General features: G+C 38.1%; 1 protein-coding gene across 7 annotated transcripts in view; it reads right to left on the bottom strand.

Moving 5' to 3' along the window:
* SLC4A4 (solute carrier family 4 member 4) overlaps positions 1 to 25,375 on the bottom strand; it is a 392,384-nt gene that overhangs the window by 21,420 nt on the left and 345,589 nt on the right. For all 7 annotated transcript variants that reach the window (XM_066386293.1, XM_066386292.1, XM_066386294.1 and 4 more), the window contains 4 exons: positions 17,088 to 17,201; positions 14,965 to 15,126; positions 1,588 to 1,766; positions 356 to 428 (listed from right to left, as the gene is read on the bottom strand). In XM_066386293.1, coding sequence (XP_066242390.1) covers positions 356 to 428; positions 1,588 to 1,766; positions 14,965 to 15,126; positions 17,088 to 17,201 — 528 coding nt within the window. The remainder of the gene's footprint in view (positions 1 to 355; positions 429 to 1,587; positions 1,767 to 14,964; positions 15,127 to 17,087; positions 17,202 to 25,375) is intronic.

Raw genomic sequence — 25,375 nt, 5'->3', positions numbered from 1 at the left:
TAAGGAAACTAGGAGTAAAAGATGTGAAGTTTAGGGGAAATCAACTAGATTGAACTGCATGAAACTGCCATATTCATAGGTCAAAAGGTTTGAATATTGGTAATTTAATATGGTTCAACCAAATCATTGCAATAATAATAATAATATGAATAATATGAATAATAGTAACAAGAGTAAAGGAGTGAGAAGAAAATCAATATAAAAGTTTTTTTAAAGTCTTCATTCTATTGGCCCCCTGCTTCAGGGTGTTATACAACTGAGAATCCTGCAGATATTTCATAAGAAATTCTATTCTTCACATATTCAGTTATCTGTCAGTACTTGAGAAGGAGGAAGAGGTATTTCACATATTTACCTTCAAGATGGGAGCCATAAAGACTGACAGACCAGTCAGAATAAACACAAGGGTTCCAGTGACTCTTTGTTCCCTGAAACCAAATCAAAAGATTACCAATCTACCTCTTGTTTTCATAAACATGCTCTTGTCTTTCCACCTTCAAAAAAGACTATACTTTGACCGACTCCATGTTTGGCTAAAATAGCAAAGGTGTTGATAGCATATGTAATTAATACCTCAAAGACAGCATATAAGCTCAACAAAACTATAAAATTCTCTTAAAAATACTGTAATATGTGATTTGAATTCATCAAGAGAAAGTTGATTCTGCTGAATCCTTTTGCTCCTTTTAGTATCAAGAAAGAAAAAAACTCACTTGCTCTTGGTCCATCAATTACTGGCCTCTTTGAAGCCCTTATTTTTTAAACAACTTGAACTGTTGTGTAATTACACCTTCTTTCACAGGAGACAGATATTACATTGTCCCACATGCTAATTAATAAACAGCTCAGGGAAATTTCATAAGTGCAATAAATCCCATCAGTCTAATTTCCAAATCCACAACAACAAAAGTACTTTTTAACAAATATGATTCCCATACAACACCCCTTCCCCCGGCCCCCAAGAAAGAATCACCCACTGTTTGGGCGTGGGAAACGATGGCTCTGTCATGTGAGCTAGTCACCCAAGCACTTTGGGGCAGGGCTTGCTGTGAAAGAGTACACATATAAAGGTCCTGTACAACCCTTCATGGCTACCCAAAATTAACAGCTCCAGGTCAAAGTTTCTCAGTGCTTTTGGGGACAGAAAATGAATTGGGAAATAAGAATTCTTTTCCCTTCATAGAACCTTAAAAACCATAAGCAGACTAAAGAGTTTTAGGGTATCTCAATATAGCTGAAAGATTAAAGAGTTTGGCCTTTATATATGATGCTATAGAATAAGCACTGCAGCACCAAAAGGGCCTGCATGTTGAAGAAAATGAACGACCTGTCTGCATTTTTACATTGCATTGCTTAGCCTTTCGTGAATCAAGGGACATTTATTTATCATAAGAAGAGAACTCACAAAAAAAATATTGAAGATTCTCTTTCTGATGAAAAATTTAGTCCTTTCTAGAAATGCAAGTATAGGAATAAATCAATCATCACCAGCCCTTTCTCCTCCATATCTGCCCATTTCTTTATGATTGACGTGTGAATGTGCGCATGGTGTGTTTTGTAGAGCCATTTTCTTCTGACTTAACACACCTCACTCCGAGAAACTTTGGTTGCTCTCCAGGTGCAGAAGTCTCCGTCTCCATCTTCAAACTGTCGATGTGAGCAATGGAGATAACAGTAGCAGCCACGTACCATGGAAGAGCCATGAAGGAGCACACCACCATGAGGATGGCTACCCAAAAGAGATCCAGGTGATATCCAGCTCCCTTCTGTAGAAACAAAATCATGTGAAGAAAGGACTTGTATTGCTATAAAGTCATATTTTCAAGTGGGAATTAAGATTAGTAAAAGAAACCTATTCACTTTGCTTGATAAAAAATATTGACCAGAAGGTAAGCTTCTTGAGTGAGGGGACTCTATTGTCCTCTTATTATTCACCCTAGGAAGTAAACACAAAGTGGCCATATGACACCTCTTCTAGTTTGATTTGTTACAAATTGTTTGTTTGTTTATTGTTACTTATCCTCTCTGCATCCAATTTGGTAATCAAACAATGGCGAAAGTGGCCATATGATACCTCTTCTAGTTTGATTTGTTATAAATTATTTGTTTATTGTTACTTATCCTCTCTGCATCTAATTTTGTAATCAGAACAATGGTGATTTCACCTGTACCTTGAAGAGCATGAAGTAACAGAGGCAAAGCATCTTGTAGGCATTTAAATGGTAGTGGTTGTTACATAGTAGGGACTCAATAAATGGTGCTTGACTCTGCTTGACTGCTTAGTAGTATGCTGTTCACTAGACAGTATTCAGCATATGTAGACTAAAGATCCCAGAGCAACCTTGAGAAGTTATGTAGACCATTTTTCACCTTTCATAGTAATAGAAATAGCTGTTTATAATCTACTAATCGTTATCATTATGGTAATTAATATCCCCTTAATCAGAATAGGGTGATTTCAAACACTGCCCAATGGTCACATTTATTGACTGGGAGAGCAGACAAGGTAACAAAAGGTCCAGGTCTTTTATTCACTAAACAAATATTGTTAATTGTGGCCACAATGTTATTCTATGGTTATATTTCTCTGCTGTATTTGTGAAGAAATCAAATGCTTAATACCCCTATGGAGCCTGAGAAAACAGAGCAGTCCATTTTCACAGCATGAAAGCAGCAGCACCGAGAGCCAGACTATGACCAATCCGAGGGAACGGAGGCGTTGGCTTTCAAAAATGAGAATGTGATTTTACACCAGGAACCCAGTGACTGTTTTGGTTCAGATCCTGTTACAGTTAGTCAGAACACTGCTCTCTTTTCACTGAAATGCCACAATTTCACCCCTGGCTCACACACATGGGTCTAATCATCTTCTCAGAGAACTCATCACAGGCAAGGGTAGCTGACACAGGAAAGAAAAGCGTGAATTTACTTGGTTTAAGTTTGACTAGAAAAAAATTCCTTGGGAGACAAGGAGATTAATATATATTCATAAAACCAGTTCATTGCAGCATAAGTTGTTTGAAGGCCTAATGCTTTATATCGGGAGTGGAATAAGGTAGGGGAAAGAAGAGAAAATGTGTGGATGGCTAAAATGAACTCATTAAGTCATGACTAAGGAGATAAATATCATGATATATCTGGGGGCTCAGTCATTCATTCTCAAGAAATACTGACTGCAAATTTATTAATAGCTATATGTAGTCCTATTGATAAAGACATACTTGAGAATAAAGCAAAGATTTTGACACTCATGGAGTTTGCATTCTACTAAGAGAGACAACAATAAATAAGCAAACTACACAGTACCTTAAATATACACTAAGGGGAACAGTAGAAACTTGGGCTCACATGCTCAGTACATGGGAAGCCATTGGAGGGTTTTAAATGGAGGAGTAATGTGATTTGCTTATGATCTAAGCACTAGGACTGCTGTGTTAAGAACAGACTGAAGAGGGTCAAGGACAGTGATACCAGTAAGACCTCCTAACTTACAAGCTCCACATAAGAACTTGTGATGGTTAGAAAGAAAGTGGTAGCAGCGAAGATGGCAAAATAGGTTGGATTCTGGTTATACCCCCAGGTGGAGCTTACAGAATTTGCTTACCCCTGCCTATGGATGAGTCTTATGAACTTACTACATGCCATTCATGATCTGCCTCCGTTCATATCTGTAACCTCAGCTTTCACCTGTCCCCTGCTTGGATCCTATGCCATGACCACTTTCAACCACACATAATTCTTCGAATGTCTTACTCACTAAGGCATTTGTCTTTTTGCTCATACAGCACTCCTTACCTGGAATAACCTCTACTCTGTCTTCTTCTTCCATTGGCTCAGTTCTACTCATCCCTAAAACTTAAATCAGCCTTCGCCTTTTCTGGAGTTTCTCCTGCTTCAGCTGAGTGAGATAGATGAGTTCAGTAAGTAAGGTTAGGGCTCCTCCTTTGTGTTCCCCTGCCTGTCAATTTATGTTTTCCTCTATTACAGCACTCATCACTCTGTTTTCAAGTTGTATGTGTACTTATCTGTCTCTGACATTAGACGATAAGTAACAGTAGGACTGTGAATGTATCCTGAATACCTTGGCAGAGTGAATGATATATAGTCAATTTTCAATTAATCTTCACTAAAAAAAATGAATGAAAAGTAGCATGTATACAGTCTTCTGAATGGCAACTACAATTAATTAATTAATATAGCCATACAACAAAATTAAAACTATATTTGTTAATTGGTAGAAATGTGAGTCATTTGGGGGGTGGGATGGGGTGGACAACAGCTGGGAATATCACATAGTTTTTTTTTCTTTTCTGAAGCTGGAAACGGGGAGAGACAGTCAGACTCCCGCATGCGCCCGACCGGGATCCACCCGGCATGCCCACCAGGAGCGACGCTCTGCCCACCAGGGGGTGATGCTCTGCCCCTCCGGGGCGTCACTCTGCCGAGACCAGAGCCACTCTAGCGCCTGGGGCAGAGACTAAGGAGCCATCCCCAGCGCCCGGGCCATCTTTGCTCCAATGGAGCCTCGGCTGCGGGAGGGGAAGAGAGAGAAAGAGAGGAAGGAGAGGGGGAGGGGTGGAGAAGCAAATGGGCGCTTCTCCTGTGTGCCCTGACTGGGAATCGAATCCCGGTCCCCCGCACACCAGGCCGACGCTCTACCACTGAGCCAACCGGCCAGGGCAAATATCACATAGTTTTAAGCCTTGTTTAGACTAAACCATTCAAGACTATATTAGAAGTACCAACATGGTAATTAATAGGCAGGCTTTCTAAATCTTGTCTCCAAGAAAACTGTATTAAGTTCAAGATGTGCACACTGGCCAGATCAATGGGTCAAAAGAATATCTATTGCAGAAAAAATCCATCCATGTTACCCTGAGCTGTCTCCATTCTTTCCTACACTCTTCCAATGGAAAAAAGTTTGAGTTAAATACCCTGGACACTTGCAAAAAGGGGCCACATAATATCAAAGCAGGCAGTATGAGGATTTTAGAAAGTACAATACCAGAGTAACTGCAAAAGCACCAGAATAAATAAAAGTTCTGGGACAAAATAACTAATAAATATATAATTTCTCTGTGCCTGTTGACATCACTCCTTTCAAAAAGTCTTCTAGGCTCCGGCCAGTTGACTCAGTGGTAGAGCATTGACCTGGCATTGAATGTCCTGAGTTCAATTACTGGTCAGGGCACACAGGAGAAGTAACCATCTGATTCTCCACCTCTCCCTTTCCCCCTTCTCTCTCTTTCTCCCTTTCCTCTTCCCACAGCTATGGCTCAATTGGTTCAAGCGCATTTTCCACAGGCACTGAGGATGGCTCCATGAAGCCTCTGCCTCAGGTGCTAAAAATAGCTCAGTTGCGAGCATGGCCCCAAATAGGCACAGCCTTGGGCCCTGACGGGGGTTACCGGGTGGATCCCGGTTGGGATGCATGTGGGAGTCTGCCTCTCTATCTCCCCTCTTCTCACTTGGAAAAGAAGAAAAAAAAGTCTTCCTTTCCCACAACCACATTGAGCCCATAACTTAGAACAATCTTTATCTTCAACACCTGACATTAATAATCCACACATAGCAAGAACTCAAATGTTTGAGGTTAAGTATGTCCTTCAAAGTTTAGAAAAGTTCTTGTCTTCATGAATATAAATCCAGAAGATATTCTACTTTCTGAAGCTGGAGATTATTTTAAGTAAAAGAATAGGAAGGGAAACTTGACTTCATTTTCATATTGTACATGCTTTGCTGACACAAAGTCACTTAGGAATACATCTATAGAGATAAAAAAAAAATCTATGAGAGGAAAAAGACTAGCCTAACTGTCTAGTTTCCATCTGGTAATAGATGATTGTTACAGAGGCGTCAGGAGCAGTGGACACACATGCACAGACACAGAATAAACATCCATGCTTGGAGCCCTTCCATGATCCAGGCGGTAAGGGGACCATGACATCGTTCTTCCCACCATGGGGCTCACAATAGGATGAGGGGACAAGTATTTGTACACAAATTGCAATGCAGTCCAAATATACATTCAAAGAAGCGTGAAGAAGATGCTCAAAAGTACAAAGGATAAAGTGTTGAACTATGTCTAGAAACAATCCACAAAAACCCCCTGCGCTGCAGACATCTAACAGGGACTTAAATAATAGAAGCACTCACTATGAGAGCTGGAGATGGGTTGCCGTGCTTGTCGGTTATCACTCATCTCCAGCAGTGTAACAATCTGAGAACCATGTAGCTCAAGATAACAAAATTCTTCAGTGTGCACTCACTCATTGAGTCTGCCGTATGGAAACCATTATGATAGGCCACAGGAGAGCTGAACACAGGACTAATACATGGTCTTATCTTAAAAATGTTTTGGTCTAGAAAAGGAGATAAGGTAATTTTTATATTTGGAGGATCTTCAATGATGGTGAGGATTTTGATAAGTGGTAATCACTGAGGAGTGGAGAGTGGAATAACTAGCAGACGAAAGGGCCAGATAAAAACTCGGAATTCATTTGACCACAGCATTGTATAGTGTGCAAGGAGAAGGATTTTAAATTTAGGTTGAGGTCATATTATAAAGAGACTTAAGTCCCAGGCTACAGAAAATTGATATTCTTCAAGGGGCAAAGATTTAGAGGCCATGTAAGGCTCTAGAAATATAGGACTGACATAGAACCTCACTTTAAAAAAAAAAAATCACTGCTTTTGAAATGACGAAAGGGAGACTGGTTATTAATTCATAACTAAACAATTAGAATAGTCTAGACATGAAATAAAAGGATCTGAGGTTTGAAAGGAGGAATAAAGAGGAAAAATAATAAAAGCAAGCCAGATTTTGGAGTTATTCAAGAAAACACACTCAAATTAAGGGTTTTACCATAGAGGATATCAGAAAATATATATTAATTACTATTACCACCTAACATCTATTTCTATATACCCATCCTAAACTATTTCTCCCTTCCACACCCTATCTATAACAGATAAACTCTCTTTCTTTGTGAGAAGTGTCCCTTGCTTTGCAGTTTGAAGTTCAGACACTCGTCCTGCCTATGCAATGACTCGGGGAATGACCTTAAAGAAGTCATGACCTTGCTGAACCTGGTCTGCAGGCATAATGTGGGGAAAAGCTAACCAAAATGATGGCCAAAAAAAGCCGGTGCCTTGGCGTGCCTGCATCAATACAGAGCTGTGCAGCAGAGTGGAAAGGTGGATCCCATCCCAAAGAGAACAGCCAGCCAGCCAGCGCCACTGGACACAGAGCCAAAGCAAATGCCACCCAAAAACATGCCGCTTTTATATATCACAATGCCGCCATCTCTCTCACTGTATCAGGTTTCTCCTTGGACTCAATTTCATAGCAGCCTGGACCCTTTATAGTTTTAGACAAAATCTCCAATTTTAACATTCCACAGCCTCCTTTCCTAACAAAATGTGAACAAAACAATATTCAGAGTGAAATGCCTTTAATTCATGATGAAACCCCCACTGGTCTCTTTAGATTTGTGTCAAAAGACTGGCACTTACGTGTAACTAGTGTCATTCAAAGGAATGACTTCAAATAAGCAATTCCAAAAGTGATAAAACACTAATACACTAACTCCTATTTTAAAAGATAAATCCCAATATGTGTTGATTTTCTAATGTTTTCTACAGGGAGTAGGAGAATTAAAAAATTCTATGCTTTATCAACCCTAAATTTGCTAAATTCAAAATTCATAATTTTAAAAAGAAAACAAGCATAATAAAAACAGGCACTTCCCTCCAAAGACACACAGCAATCCTGGCCAACGAATATATCAAAACTAAGAAGATGTTTCCAAATATTTTTCCAGAATAAAATATATATTAGTCAACATCCATTGTCAGCCTTTCAAACTAAATCAATGCTGAAACCCCTCACAGTATAGATCATCTAAAAATGCTTTGCCAAATATAGGGTACATCTTATACAAATCATGCCTTACCACACAGAAAGTGAGAGAAATGACTAGACACAAAAAACAATGGCAACAAGAAAGAGTAAATCTACAGAGTCAGTAAGACCTAGAGTCTAAGACTGCTCTGAAAAACCATGTGAGTCCTTGAGGGTTGAAGGTCTGGATTAGACCCATTTTGGAACTCTATGAACAGGAGACCAATCCTAGGGATATGGGGAAAAGGTATGGATGAGAGACAGCCCTGAAATAAAAATAAGATGCTCTACACAGCATACCAAATTAGTCAACTTGGAAAAAATAAACAGACAAAAAAAAAAAAACACTACAAAACTACAGAGAAAGCCAATGGGAAAACATGCCTCTCTTGGCCTTTCCACTAGATATAATGCCATAGAAAAGAAAAAGAACTCTCCAAAGATATTCCTGACAATTGGGTTTGGGCCTGAAATTTACATTACCCTTATGGTCTGGAAAACCTTCAGCCAAATATGTAGTCCAAGTTCCTGGCCTTCTCTAAACTAGTCTTGCCACCCCAGCCTCAAAAAATATATAGATACAGATATAAAATATTAAAATTATACTGCATCAAGCTTCTAGATTCAATGACCAATTTATACAGAAGACAAAAGAACATGCTAAATGTCACCACAGGGAAACAATCACCAAGATTTAGACCATGATAAATTCTTCAGTATAACTGTAGCCGATTTTACTTTGTAAAAATGGATGGAAAAATATCTCCTCTCCCGCATATTTTTCTACAATGTAAAGTTGACATTCCTTTATCAAACAGTAGAGTCCCTCCATCACCCCTTGAATGGTGGTTGGTCCTGTGACTATTTTAACCAATCAACTGCTGCAAAGTAAAAATGTGGAGCTGTGCTGGTTGTAAGTATACTTATGAAATGGCCCAGCATCTCCTACTTTTTAATTCCTGGAAGTCAGCTGCCACATAACAAGTACTACAAACAACTCAAGACTGCCATGCCATGGGAAACATAAGCCACATGGAAAGGCCCCAGAGAATAAAATGCCGTGGGATGAGAGAGAAGAGAGAGGGAGAGACAGAAACTCACGCCAAGGACTATCACGGTATTAGATATGTGAAACGTGAGTAACTGAAGAATGCATCTTGGACAATTAGCCCAGTCAAGCCTTCAGGTGGCATTGGCCCCAGACATTATCTAGCTGCAACTGCAGGAGAGACCTCAAACAAGAAGTATCCATGTGCATCCTGTCAATACAAAGAAACCCAAGAAATGATAATAAATTGTTGTTTTAAGTCACATTTGTACAAGAAGTGGGCTCTGTAATAAATCTAACTAAATGTAACCTCAAAGTGTGATCTGATCATAAATTCCTAACTGATCAGGTCATGGTAGGTAGTCGTGTCCCAAGCATATAACTTTTAGTAAAAGTCTTCTCTTTGCCTTAAACAAGCCCTGTCCATTGTTTTGGTACATGTAGGTTAACAGGCTTTGGAAATGTCTCTTTTTCAGATTCCCCAGAAGCCCTGAAGAGAACACACAATCTTGTTAACTATCCTGTACTCCAATCCCCTCTGTTGACTCAAATAAAGTCAAATAAACCCATAAAAACTCTCTATAGATTTGGACATTCTCACATTGACTTTGTTAAGTTTTCAGGTGGCTTATTATACAGCAAAAAACAAACAGATCAACAATCTGGTTGTTCTCAAAAAACAAATAATAGGAAAAAAATTGAGAGAGAGAAAAAAATCTATGGACTAAAAGTTTATAAAAGACTTAAGATAAAAATGTTCAAATTTTGCCTGACCAGGCGGTGGTGCAGTGGATAGAGCATCGAATTGGGATGCGGAGGACCCAGGTTCGAGACCCAGAGGTCATCATATAGCTGCAACTGCAGGAGCACAGGCTCATCTGGTTTGAGCAAAGCTCACCAACTTGGACCCAATGTTGCTGGCTTGAGCAAGGGGTTACTCGGTCTGCTGTAGCACCACGGTCAAGGAACACATAAGAAAGCAATCAATGAACAACTAAGGTGTCGCAATGAAAAACTAATGATTGAATGCTTCTAATCTCTCTTCGTTCCTGTCTGTCTGTCCCTATATATCCCTCTCTCTGACTCTGTCTCTGTAAAAAAAAAAAAAAAAAATGTTGAAACTTCATTTGGATCCTGATTTAAATAAAATAATTTATATTTTAAAGTTTATTATATTTATGGCATATTCATAAATTTAAGTGTTGACTGAAAATTTGATAATACTAAAAAACTTTGTTCTTTTAGACTGATGATAATATTGTAGTCATGATTTTAAAAAGATACCTTTAGAAATACACTTTCTAAAAAGTATAGATAAAATGAAATGCTGTCTACATTTGCTTTGAAGTGTTACAGGAAGAGGGTAAGATGACAGGGACTAAAATGATATAAGATTAGACATGAGTTGATCATTGTAAGAGTTGGGGATCTATAGCTCAAGCTATACCATTCTGTGTACTTCTATATATATTTAAAACTTTCCATAAAAATCTTTCTATAATAGAAAAAAATTTTTTTAGGAATAACTAAAAATAAAGTGTTACTGAATTGAACAGAGTCTCCTATACCTCCCAGAAGCAAATAAAATTTTCTCTGGAAGGCTTTGACGCATGTGCATAGGAAATTTAGTTCACAATTTTTTTTTAAGAAAATGCTAAATACAGAAGGAAGAATAATACCAGGAGTAAGAGTCAGAAAAAAAAAAAAAAGTCAAAATGAAGCATGCAAATATAACATATAAACAAAATAATAAATAAAATACTATATAAAAGAATAAGAATTTAGGTACTAACAAAATTCAACAGGAAGATTTGAGAGGCCCTGGCTAGTTTGCTCAGTAGATAGAGCATCAGCCTGGCATATGGACATCCTAGGTTCAATTACTGATCAGGGCACACAAGAAAAGCTACCATCTCCTTCTCTCCCCATTATACCATTCTATCTACTTCTTATATATCTCTTTCTCTTCCCCTCCTACACCCAGTGGCTTGATTGGTTAGACAATTGGCCTGGGCTCTGAGGATAGCTCAGTTGATCCAAATGTGTCAGCTTTAGACGCTAAAAATAGCTCGGTCAATTTGAGCTTCGACTCTAGATGGGGGTTGCTAGGTGGATCCCGGTTAGGTCGCATGCAGGAATCTGTCTCACTATGTCCCCTCCTCTCACTTAAAAGAAAAAGAAAGATTTGGAAAAAAATAAATTTCTAAATATAAAACTGTTTAATTCTTGAAAGGAAATATTTAATGGGCTGGTTTAGTGGTAGAAGAGAACCAACCAACAGAAGAAAGAGTTAGTAAAAAGAAAGATCTGAAGAAACTACCCAAAATATAACAAAGACCCAAGAGATAAGAAGTGCAAAATACATCAATAAATAAAGTAGAAATAGAGAGCAATATGGAGAGGTACAATGAATTCTACTTGGAATTCCAGAAGAATATATTAATGATTGAAAGAGTCAAAGGCTTACACAATTCCATAATTGATAAAATATAGGAAGATTCAGGAAGCCCAACAATTCAATATATAATAAAAATAAATCTATTCATATACAGGTTAGAGTGACATTCCAGAAAAAAAATCAAAAAGATGATAAAAGCATAAAAAAGAAAAGAATGATTATTTAAAAAGGAATGAGAACTATACTGACAGTTCACAGAAATAATGAAAAATAGCTTCTAAGTGCTGAAAAAAAAATAGCCTTCAACTTAAAATATATCCAGAGAAACCACCTTTCAAGAATGAGGGTGAAAAAGAAACATTTTTAGACAAACACCATCGGGAGAGTTTACTACTCAAAAACTGTCACAATAGAAAATTTCAAAAGTCTAGTCAATTCTGTTTAAGAGAAATAATTCATATAAAGGAGAATATTCCAAAGAGGAAGGTCTTAAATGAGAAAAGAAAAGGAAGGAAGGAAGGAAGGAAGGAAGGAAGGAAGGAAGGAAGGAAGGAAGGAAGGAAGGAAGGAAGGAAGGAGAAAGAAAGAGAGAGAGAGAGAGGGAGGGAGGGAGGGAAGAAGGGAGGAAAGAAGGGAGGAAAGAAAGGAGGGAGGAAGGAGAGAGAAAAAATAAAATGGGAAACTTTTAGTAATTCTAAGAATACTGACTATGTCTAATTAATTGGATTTTTAAATTCAGATAGCAATAAAATCTGGGTAATAACAGCATATGATCAGGAAAAAAAATATCAAAATTAAGCCACTCTTTAGTCCTTAGCATTCTTCAGGAGAAGGGTAAAAATATTAACCTTAGAACTTAAATATGCATTTCAAAGTTACAACATAGTCACTAAAGAAGAAATAAAGTGTAATAGAAAAAAAAGAGTGAAAAAAATAAAAACAAAACTATATCAACATAAAAGAGGGTAGTCTGTGGTCAGAAGGCTCAGTGGATAAGTGTCCACTTGGTTCACCAGAGGTCATGGGTTTGACCCCTGGCCTGGGTATATACAAGAAGCAATGAGTGATTACACAACTCAATGGAACTGAGTAAAACAACCAGTTGATGTTTCTCTCTCTCTCCCCCTTCCCACTCCCTAAAATCAATGAAAACATTAATAAAAATATTTTTACAAACATAAAAGAGGGCAAAAAAGGGGGGGATAAAAAGAACACAGAAAAAAATAGAAAATAGAAAGCAAAAGAAATGTGGTGATAATAGATTCAAATGTATCAGTCACTGGCATCAATTTAAATGAATAGTTGAAAGCAAAGAATGTAAAAATTAATTTTTTTTAAAAGTCCAACTATGTGTTTTTTAAAAAGAGACACAGGTATAGCAGGGGAAAAAGGGAATAGAAAAATATATACTGGGTCTTCGCTGGTTGGCTCAGCTGTAGCATGTCGGCCGGGCGTGTGGATGTCCTGATTTGATTCCCAGCCAGGGCACACAGGGGAAGTGCCCATCTGCTTCTCTACCCTTCCCCCTCTCCTTTCTCTCTATTTCTCTCTTCCTCTCCCACAGCCAAGGCTCCATTGGAGCAAAGTTGGCCCAGGTGCTGAGGATGGCTCCATGGTCTCCACCTCAGGCACTAAAATGGCTCTGGTTGCAACAGAGCAATGGCCCAGATGGGCAGAACACTGCTCCCTAGTGGGCATTCCAGGAGGATCCCAGTTAGGTGCATACGGGAGTCTGCCTCTCCACTTCTCACTTCAAACACACACACACACACACACACACACACACACACACACACACACACACAAAATATATATATATAAGGTCTACCGGAAAAGTTCTGTCCGTTTTTGGAATAAAACAAATTACAAATTTTTCTTACCATCAACAAACTTTATTAAATAATATAATTGCCATTATTATTAATGATTTCTTGCCAGCGTGAGGGCAATTTGTATATCCCATTTTTGAAAAATGTTTTATCTTTTGATGCGAAAAATTGAACCAGTGCTTGTTTGATATCTTCTTCATTTTTGAATTTTTTGCCCTTCAAAAACTTTTGTAAGGACAAAAACAAGTGATAGTCGGTATTATTCCTTCACTGAATACTTTCAAGAAATTTCTACATGCTTCTGTAGCATTTCTTATTTGTTGAAATTCATAAAAATTACACTGGTGTAAATGAACTTTTATCAGTAGCCATGGGTACACTATGGCTTCACACGTAAGACTAACGTGAATCAACTTTGTTTTAGTTGATTTGCTACATCAGTATGTATACATTAAGTGATAAAAATAGAGAGGCACACATGCGCCAAATAAACATGTGCTTACGTGTCGAAACTTGTGATAGAAACGGACAGAACTTTCCGGTAGACCTTATATATAGGTATATATATGTATATATATATATATGTATATATATATGTGTGTGTGTATATATGTGTGTGGATATATATGTGTGTAAAAATTAAAATTTATCACTGCTTTATTAATACAAAATGAAATAAGCTTTAAGCAAAAAGTATTAATAAAAACAAAGCATCAAACTTTGATTCACTAAAAAGTAAACTAAATATAAATGTGGATGTACTGAAAAACATGGTTTCAAAATAATAAAGAAATAGTAACAAAACAAAAATATAGTACAAAATATTAACATAGTAATAAATTGCTTCTTTGAAAACAGAATGGCACAATTACCAATCAATAGGCTATATTGATCAAGGAAGATAAAAAGCACAAATCAGTAATATTAGGAACTTAAAAGAAAAAAATATAACAGACCTAGAAAAATAACAAGGGATAATATTAGAAGCAACATGTCAATAAATTTGAAAATATGAGAAAAATAGAAAAAACTTAAAAATATGTTACTAAAATAAAAATATAGAAATTCTGAGTGTTTTCACAAAAACATGCCTGCTAGTTTTACAAGCATGGCTGATTATGCAAAGAAACTATAACCTACTAGGTTGCTAAGCTGGTTCAACAATAGAAAATCTATTAATATAAGTCACTACATCACCAACTAAAGAAGAAAATCCACATTTTTATCTCAATAGTTTCTTTTTAAAATTTTTTAAGTTAAATATATTGAGATGACATTAGTTAATAAAATTATATAGGTTCCAAGCATACAAATTCTATGGTACATGATCTGTATAATGCATTGTGTGTCCAACATCCAAAGTCAAACCTTCTGTCACTATATATTTGACTCCCTTTCCCTCTGGTAACCCATCATACTGTTTGTATGACTCAATAATTTCAGAAAAAAGCATTAGTTATTGTCTTCATTAAGGACAATTACCACATTAAAATCAGATAGATATAGGGTGACAGTGACTGAGTGGTAAACGGTTTATACTATGCTTTATGGTGACTAAGAAAATACAATGTGAAATAATTTCTTCACCTTTAAGTGAAATCTTCCTAAAGTATTATACTAAGGATATGTGTCAACATAAAGAGATCCTATGATTCTGCCAAGCCTTAAAGAATATCGGTTATAACATAGATCCCAATGAAACCATCTTAGTTTAGAATCAATATCTATTTTCAAGTACTTCAAAGAAAGTAGAAGTCAATAATAACCATTACTATGAGCATTTTACCTTGAGTTTATGTTCCTTCCTGTTTACAATCACAGCTGTGATTTGCTGGTCCATGAATATCAGAATGGTGACCAACAAAGCAGGGATAGCAGCTGCAAGATACACCCACCAGGGGTTTCCTCCAAATGGCGGAACAAACCAACCACGGTTTGGACTCGTTGGCTTAAAGAAAAGAGAAAACAAACAATATCAATACATACTTCTTGGTGAAAAATCAGTGGGGAAACACACTTTTATTTTTGGAGAGCCAACATATTGAAAAATGGAAACAGTTTTACTGATAGATTGAACAAAGAAGATTATTCACCAAAAGTTTTCTAAAGAAAATTAGTTTTAAGGCAACATTTTAAATGAAGGACACAAAGAATGCAGGCTATGGCCTGACCAGGCAGTGGCACAGTGGATAGAGCGTCGGACTGGGATGCGGAGGACCCAGGTTCAAGACCCCAAGGTTGCCAGCTAGAGCGCAGGCTCATCTGGTTTGAGCAAAGCTCACCAGCTTCGACCCAAGGTCGCTGGCTCGAGCAAGGGGTTACTCGGTCTGCTGTAGCCCCTTGGTCAAGGTACATATGAGAAAGCAATCAATGAACAACTAAGGTGTCGCAACAAAAAAACTAGTGATTGATGCTTCTCATCTCTCTCCGTTCCTGTCTGTCTGTCCCTATCTGATTCTCTCTCTCTGTTAAAAAAAAAAAAAAAAAAGAGAGAGAGAGAGAGAGACAGGCAAGAATTGTTTTTAATACTGCCAACTTATAATTGTTTCATAATATATAAAAAGATACAAACATTTATACGTTATATTCAAACTTATTTGAACATTATGGTACTTCTTATTTTATATATGCAAAATAACGCAGAATAACTGGTTCAATCCTTATAAATAGCACAGAAAATGAACAACATGGTTATCCTTGTTGTTCCCCATCTATCTTCTCTCAGTAGATCATACATCTCTACTAAAAAAAAAACAAAAAACTAAAATATTTCCTATCCTCTGTTTTCTAACTTTGAACAATGCAAATAAACTAAAATACAATAGAATCCTATGTATGAATTATGTTCTCCACACCTACTATCAAAAAAGTCTCACTTCTTCTCTGAAGATATTCCTGTTTTTCATCTCCCCTTGCTCATAACTCCATCCCTAAATCTGTCCACATTTCACTACCTTTGCCATCTTGTGAACTTGTAAGGAAAAGAACTTCGTCTTGCTCATCAATGCATTATGAATATCCAGTCTATGGCCTGACTCAAAGCAAACATCCAGTAAAATATTGACTTAAATGAACAAATGAGTAAATGTCTGACTTATCTTTATTAATAAATATGTGATGGCAGAGATAATGCAAAAATGTTCTGTTTACTATAATATAGATATCCCTTCCTCGCTGAGTAGTCATTAAGCTAAAACTACAGTTAATTTAGGGGTGTTTTTTTTTAGCAAGTATGTGGTCTCCACGATGGAGAGAGAGTTTAGGAGTGTTCTAAAATATTAGGTGAAAAACATATAATGGAAAATTAGGTATGGACATTTTAGACTGACTGAAATGTAAATTTTAGCCATTAGGCATGCTCATACCAATAGGTTTATAAAATGAATAATTCCTATATCTTCTTTGTAATAATTAAAATGCACATTATATATAAATGTGTGTGTATGACAGTTTGGCAGCAGGAAAAGAACACTGAATTAATAATGTAATCGTAGGCATTTTACCTAATTTTTATGAGTTTAAACATCAACTGTATTAAGTCAGAATGATGATAGTTATGTTGCATCCTAGAACTATTATATGAATCAAAGTCATAAGTTGTATAAAAATACTTCAAATATTTTAGAGTAATCTAAAAGTAGAAAGCAGAGTTCATAATGATGTTATAAGGTATTTTCCAATAAAAAGCATTATAATGTGAACTTTGCATATGATCTTATTCAGGCATTTAATTTTAATAAAAAAAATACAAAATGTATACATGTGTCTAGCAGGAGGACATTTTTGAAACGCGTAAAGAAATGGATAATTGTACAAGACTAACTAAGGAGAGATATGACAAACTAGGATAGGGAAAAGGAAGGAAAACCAGAGAGTTCCAGGAACGGCCAAAAGACAGAGTTTACCTACCTTGAACTCGCTTGGCACAATCAGTTTTGGAGTATCCACACCTACCAGGGCGTCTATTACACAAAAGATGAGAATGGACAAAATAATGGCAAAATCACTGATCAGTTTCCTTGCCTAGAAAAATAAAGAAGAAACCAGGGACTCTTTAGCACTGGAGACATATATTTACCTGCATTTGAACCAAAAGAAGAATTCTGCATTTGCTAACACGTTATAGTAACAGCTTCATCAACAAATTAAAGGAGGTGTCACACCGCAGAGAGATGATTTTTTAAATTGTTTTTGTATCACTTTCTCACCTGGCCAGTAATAATCTAATCCCAACAGAATAGGCCTGTGTGTGCGCGTGCTGGGGAGGAAAATCAGAGGTAACATGTCCCTGAAATACTGTACAAACATTCTCCCTGTGTGCAGCACAGAAGAACCTGGACAAGGATAAAATCGCAGGACATATCATAAAAATACACACAAAAACATAGAAGAGTTCCCGTCCACGGAGTGGGCTCAAGACCTCAGAGAAATGTAAAGTGATGGCAGTTGGAAACTTGATGGCTTCACTAACTTTTTCAAAGAAAATATTTTTTACTTTAGGTTTGTCCTTAAAATCTCCTATATATGAATGTTCTCCACCATTTCTTAAGTGTGATTGCCATTAAACATCAGCCTTTAAACTCCGTACGTACCTGTCAGGACAAGGGCTGCGCTTTATGGGATACAGCATTAAAACCAAACTTTTCGGCCCTGGCCGGTTGGCTCAGTGGTAGAGCATCGGCCTGGTGTGCGGGGGTCCCGGGTTCAATTCCCGGCCAGGGCACACAGGAGAAATGCTCATCTGCTTCTCCACCCCTTCCCCTCTCTTTCCTCTCTGTCTCTCTCTTCCCCTCCTGCAGCCAAGGCTCCATTGGAGCAAAGATGGCCCGGGCACTGAGGATGGCTCTGTGGCCTCTGCCTCAGGTGCTAGAATGGCTCTGATTGCGGCAGAGCGACGCCCCAGATGGGCAGAGCATTGCCCCCTGGTGGGCATGCCCAGTGGATCCTGGTTGGGCGCATGCGGGAGTCTGTTTGACTGCCTCCCTGTTTCCAGCTTCAGAAAAATACAAAAAGGGGGGGAAAAAAAAACTTTTCCCACGGAGTGGGTGCAGGATGGCCATTTGTAAGTCAGTAAGGGAGCACAGGACCATTTAGTTGCAGGTTGTTCCTCTGATGTGCTTACTGGCACTGATAACAGCCTAAGAGCACTGACTCCCGAGTCTCCGTATAACGTACATACACACACATGGTAATGCATACTCCGATCATTAAGCAAGGGCTTACTCAGTACCTAATACTTAGCTTGGCACTAGGAATATCACAGTGAACAAAACTAACACAATCCATGTCCTCATGAAGCTCACAGTCAAGTCACACACAAGGAAGCCGGCTCCTAAATATATAAATCAAGGTTGATTGAGCAGTTATCAAGTTATCTCGGGGAGAGCAGTCAGCTTTCTGGCGCTGCCAGATGGGGAGAGACAAGTGGTGGGCTAAGTGGCTGCACAGGTCTCAGTAGAGAGGGTCTTTTTAAAAAGTAGCAGGACTCCCGCAGTCAGGTGTTGAATGGAAACTGAAGTGAGGAACAAAATTACTTAATGATGTGGGGATGCTGACGGCTGTGGTAGTGCTCAATTCTTGACCATCACCAGGAGTCTTGGTACTAAATAGCAGCAAGATCACAGATGGCCCTTTCGTCCAGAGGTTCCTTTCCCTGCAGGAAAGCTAGATTCTGCTAGGTTTTTCTTTCTTGAGAAGTACACACAGAGGAGCAGAGAGCGGCCAATGGGACCTTTTAGGAGCAAGTTAACACCAATCACACACAATAATTTCAAGCACAAATAGATGGCACAGATCAACTCAGGGAGAAAATATGGCACAGTGGTGGAAAGCAGTTTCTATAGTCAGATTACCCGGGCTGCAACTCAGCACCAATATTTCCTATCAATAAATATTTACCCTTTCTTACTGTTAATTACTCCACCTGAAAAATGCGGCCAAAATTATCGCTAACAAGTTCATCAGTTTGGTCTAATAATTAAAATAAGCTATCAGGGTGCTTAACGTGACACGTGAAATATCATAACCTCTCCTTATATGTATGTATTAAGCATTGTTTTTCCCAATTTTTCAAGTCCTCTTTGGCTACAAAAAACCACTGGAGGCCCTGGCCGGTTGGCTCAGTGGTAGAGCGTCGGCCTGGCGTGCAGAAGTCCCGGGTTCAATTCCCGGCTAGGGCACACAGGAGAAGCGCCCATCTGCTTCTCCAACCCTTCCCCCACTCTGTCTCTCTCTTCCCCACCCGCAGCCAAGGCTCCATTGGAGCAAAGATGGCCCAGGCGCTGGGGATGGCTCTGTGGCCTCTGCCTCAGGCGCTAGAGTGGCTCTGGTCGCAGCATAGCTACGCCCCGGATGGGCAGAGCATCGCCCCCTGGTGGGCAGAGCGTCGCCCCCTGGTGGGCGTGCCGGGTGGATCCCGGTCGGGCGCATGCGGGAGTCTGACTGTCTCTCCCCGTTTCCAGCTTCAGACAAAAAAAAACAACAACAAAAAAAACTGGAATACCTAAATAATCCACTGTCAGAAGGTTTTTGAAAGAACTCTTCAAATAAAAGAAACAAAAACCAAACAATAACATGGAACTGCCACTCCAAACTAATTTTGGATGAAAATATCTAGAATCCCTATGGAAAGAGGATGTTTCCCAGGGACGCAATACTAGAGAAAACTTCCTACTTATTTATTTATTTATTTACTTATTTTCTTTCTTTCTCTCTCTCTCTCTCTCTTTCTCTTTTCCCCTCCCTCCCTCCCTCCCTCCCTCCCTTCTCTTTCAACCATCTTTGGTAGCACTGTTTTAGATTTATAGAATTGAGAAGACAGTTGAGAGAGTTCCAGTTACCTCCCCTGTCACAACTTCCTCTATTATTAATATCATGCAGTAGTGTGGTATATTTGGAAACACCCATTTCTTGAGTTTTGTGCAAATTACTGTCGACACAGGCAGTTCAGGATGATCTGGCAAAAAAAAAAGGATGGTCGTGTGAAGCAGTTTCAGGAATAAATTAAGATGTTATACTAACCTCTCTGGCCCAGTAGTTATAAATCACTGAAATAACAGAAGTCATTGCAAAGACAAAAAAAAAATCTCTTTTCTTTTTTACCCTCCTAATTCTTACCCAACATTTTGACAACTCAAATTCAGATATACTAGAAGTTGTTTAAAAAGTTGTTATCAAAAAGACAGTGCTCTTCCTCCTTTTTATTTTTATTTTTCGGAAGCATTCTCAGTCTTCCATGAACTAAACATGAAGCCCTAAACCTACTCTTTCAGCAGTTTTTTCCATCCTATTTAATGGCAGCTTATTTCTTCCTAGTGCTGGGCCAAAACTCTTGGATAATCCATGACTCTTCTCTTTCTCTTACATCCTATACTTAACAGGACATTATATTACCTTCAAAACATACCTGCTGCTTCTCGCCACCTCTGTTGCTATTACCACCATCACTTTAACTCACATGGTTTCGGGCATTGGTTTCCTAACTCATCTTCCTGATTCTACACGTGTTCTCCCCCGCCATCAGTACACTATCAACATATTACCGATCATAATCAGGTAAAATTTAGGTCAGATAATGTGGTAGGCAGAATAATACCCCCTAAATATATCCATGCCTTAATTCCTAGAACCTATCAACATGTGCTACACAACGAGGGAGAATTAAGGTAGCAGATGATATGCAGGTTGCTAATCAGCTGACCTTGAGATTGGAGAAATGACCTGATATTATTATGGTGGGCCCAATGTAATCATAAGGGTGCTTATAAAGTGAAAGAGGGAGACAGATTACCTGGGCTGGAACTCAGCACCATTATTTCCTATCAGTAAATAATGTCAGTGTCAGAGTGCTGCAATATGAGAAAGACTTGACAGGTCATTGTTGGCTTTGAAGATGGAGGAAAGGGGCCATGAGCCAAGAAATGTGGGAAGTCCCAGGTTGTCGGAAAAGGAAAGGAAGCACATTCTCCACCAGAGCCTTCAGAAAGAACACGGGCCTGCTAACACCTTGATTTTAGCCCTTTTAGACCCATTTCAGACTTCTGACCTCCATATCTCAAGACAATAAATATGTGTTTTTTAAGCCATCATGTTTGCAGTAATTTGATGTAGCAGCCATGGGAAATTAATAACTAATATGAATAAGTAGGTACTTTATCTATTTTAGTATAGTTACTAGTTTTTCAAATTTACATATTGATATATAAACCCGAAAGAACCCCTTGGCAATGGTACTCTTGGCAAGTGTGGCGCTACTGAACTGGAAGTAAGTATAAAAGTAGCTGAAAAGACAAATGCTAATCAACTTCAGGATTACATTTCTTACAATTTATGGGGGGGAAAGCTACTCAGTTTTGCTTATAATAATATTGCTTAAACTTATTAGAAAGCCCCGCCAGGGTGATATGTTCTGTATAATATACTTCTATTTCCCCTTAAATTGTACACTTCAGTTTAATTACACCAAAATTCACTCCTGGAGAGTATTTATTGGAAGACATTCATTTTTAAGCTACAGGGTCCAGGTTAAACTTCATAGTCAAGGAAATTGATTTTTCCCAGGCTAGTTTGCATCCAACTCTACATCCTCTAATTAGAGGAAGCAGGTGGGGGTGCTATCTTAGCAGACTGTTCATGTCCTATCCCATACTAAGAAGGGGATTTCACTTAAATGAGGCAAAACTGACAGGAGAACTAGGAAGCGTCCCAAAGCTGGCACGTACTGAGTGTGTGTAGCGTATCAGACACACTCTAGGACCGTGTACACGAGCTCTGAATCCGACCTTAAGAAAACAAGAATCGCTCTCCAAGCCCTTCTCACATTTCCAAATACATTTAGAAAAGAAATATGTGAATTTCCTTTCTTTTTTTTTGTTTATTTTACTTTCCATTTTCATCAAACTTGATCTCTTTCAAACACTCCCAAACAGCACCCTTTTATGTGTCACTATGTATATATGAAATCAAATTAGAAATGAATAGGTCTTAATTCGGTCCTAGCTATTACTGGTTAATGATTAGAAGTACCAAAGTTTTCATGAGAAAACCTGTTTGCACAAGATTTCATGCCCAACCCTGTGAATTCAGGGGCCTCAAACCTAGTTTGGACAAACATCCTAACTTATAGGTGACTATCTAGTCTAATGCTAAGTCCCTCCTGGCTCAAGCTTCAATATCCTAGCGATATAACCTACTACAATCTAAGTGAAACACTAGTTAAAATGACTCTTTACAGACACAAAGGAGTCAAAGGAGCTCATTACTACAAAACTAGTATTATAAGAAATGTTAAAGGGATTTCTTTAAGAAGAAAAAAATATCAATAATAACATGGCAACAACTACATACTTATCAATAGTTACTTTAAATCTAAATGTATTAAATGCTCCAATCAAAAGACAAAGGGAGACTGAATAGAGAAAAAAGCAAGACCCATACATATGCTGCCTACAGGAGACTCACTTCAGATCAAGCTCCACACAGAATGAAAAAGGATATTTCATGCAAATGAAAATGAAAAGAAAAGCTGGGATAGCAATATTTCTATCAGGCAAAAAAGACTTTAAAACAATGGCTGTAACAAGAGACGAAGGAGGATATTTCATACAATAGCCAACATATGAAAACAACTTAAGTGTTCATTGATAAATGATTAGAAAAAGATGTGATACATACATACAATGAAATGTTACTCAGACATAAAAAGGAATGAAATCCTACCATTTGCAACAACACAGATGGGTATTACACTAAGTGAAATAACTCAAGAGAGAGAAAGACAAATACCATATGATTTTACCTATATATGAAATCTAAAAAACAAAATAAACAATCAAAACAGAAACACACTCCTAGATACAGAGAACAAACTGATGGTTGCCAGACAGGAGAGAAGTTGAGGGGCTGGGTGGGAAAGGTGAAGGGAAAGGTGAAGAAGTGCGCGTTGGTGGTTACAAAACAGTCACTGGGATATAAATTACAGCATAGGGGATATAGTCAGTAACATTATAACTACGTACTGTGCCAGGTGGGTACTACACTTACCAGGGGGAACACTTTGTTAAATTATTTACATATAAATGTCTAACAACTACGCTCTACTTCTAAAACTACTATACTATTAAATGTTAACTACACTTGAAAAATAATGAAAAAGATGTGTTATAGAACTGTGAGCCTGGAACCTGCATAATTTTGCTAACCAGTGCCATTCCAATAAATTCAATAAAATGAATAAATATAAAAGAAGTGTTTTTAAAAGATACACAGAGCAAGGGCTTGCTATGAAAATTTTGGTGCTAGGACCTATGATAATTCCTACTTCCATGCCTGAATGAGGAAAAGGAAAGTATGTTTCAACTACGATTCTTTTCTATCACTCTTTTAATTTTGTTTACCATTTTTTAATTATAAAAATGAAAAGAAAGAAAATATTTCTGTCCTCTGCAGAATTAATTACAAAATATCTCAATTAATGTAATAAGAAGCAACTAGCTTAAGTAGTTAAAACTCCCAAAGCAAAGAAGAAATTAAGTGGACTGGAACAGAAGTTCAAATAACCATAAGCTTCTCTCTTGTTCTTGGGTAAAAACACCCTAATAAATCTATTATAAACATTCTTCATGAAGGATGATACTGTATTAGTTATTAAGAGAGTCATAATCATAGAGACACCACAGAGAGAAGCTAGTTCATTTATAGGGGTGGGGGGAATAACGAATTTGGTTCCTGTGACGCCTAGAGGACGTTTGATTTTCACTCTGCGAGGACCGCAGCTGCTCCTAGATGAACGGGGTGGGGAGGGGGGGGGCAGGCTGTGAGCCTGCAGAGCAGATCTCAAAGGATGGAGCTGTTACCAAGAGACAAGCACAGCAGCAGGCACCCTGTGGTTCTCAATAAATATTAATCTGCAATGGCAATTCCTCCCGATCCTGGTGCTTGGAAAATGTTAAAAGCAACTTTGTTTTTAAAAAGCATTTATTCTAGATGAAAACAAAACAAAACATAACATGCCAGACAAATATGTGCCTTTTGGCAATCACACCATACCATGAAAATTTTGAAGTTTGACCTCCCAGAAGCCAATGCTATAAAAGCACCATAAGAGAAATAAGACTGCTATCAGTATGGCAATCATAATACACTGTACTCTGAATCAATAATGCCTACTATAATTAGAATTCAATAAAAGGAAAGTCTGATTTAGACTCTAGGATTTTAATAACTTAAAATTCCAGAGTCGAGAGAGATTTGGGGAACAAAAAAGGAAATTCAATTGTACAATTTATCGGGGTGGGACTTAGAGCTTGCCAACGGAAATCTACTAGAAAAAAAATAGTGTTTCCAAGCATAGAACATTATGATGTGGTACAGCAGGGATGCTAAGGAGACTGTAGCAATCACAGGCCTCTTCCTTCATCCTGCCTTAAAACTAAGCAGAACAAAGAACCAAATGAGTGTGTGTCAGACGCAAATGATCAAATCACATGGGAAATATGATGACTCGATCTGGTCCCTATATTCTAAACTGAAAGTGAAAATCTGGAGTTGACCCAGAAAAGGATCACCAGAGGAACAGGAGTCTGAAAACATATCACATAAAAAATGATGGTAGGCCTCAAGAAATCGTGGGAAGAAACTGGCTTCAAAGATGTGAAATCTGTCATAGGCAAGAAAGATTGTGTTGTTTGAAGCTTTGGAGAGCAGGATCAGACCCTGAGGAAGGAGGCCTTCGGAGACTCGAAGTTCCGGTTCTGGAAAGCATTCAAGCAGTCCACAGATGGCCACTTATCAGCAATTAGGAAGTTATAGTGGATTAGGTGGTATTCAATGTTCTAACACTGAAATTCAATGATTAGGGCCCATTTACCGAACTTTCCTGACCCTCTAATTGGGTCTTCTTGTATAGCCCCTAAATTCATTCTAATAAAGAGCTCTTGAGCTTAAAAGGGTGATTTTTTAATTTACCTTAAGGTACAAAAATAAAAATGTTTAAAGTAAGAAATAGTAAGTCATACGTATAAATCAGACAATCTGGAAATGGAGTAGGAGACCATTTGGTGTTAATGGATGAATTTCAATGCTGGTGACTTTTCTAGGGTGAACAAGTAAGCTGCCAGTGCTTGGGATCAACAAGGCACCGCAGTCAAGCTGCTTCTCCATCCACAGGCTGCCTTTATGCCACCATTACATCTCTCACA

The sequence above is a fragment of the Saccopteryx leptura genome, chromosome 5, assembly GCF_036850995.1.
Source record: "Saccopteryx leptura isolate mSacLep1 chromosome 5, mSacLep1_pri_phased_curated, whole genome shotgun sequence".
In the NCBI taxonomy this organism is placed as follows: domain Eukaryota; kingdom Metazoa; phylum Chordata; class Mammalia; order Chiroptera; family Emballonuridae; genus Saccopteryx; species Saccopteryx leptura.
The sequence above is the reverse complement of the archived record's forward strand: the minus strand, read 5'-3'. Positions and strand labels throughout refer to the sequence as shown.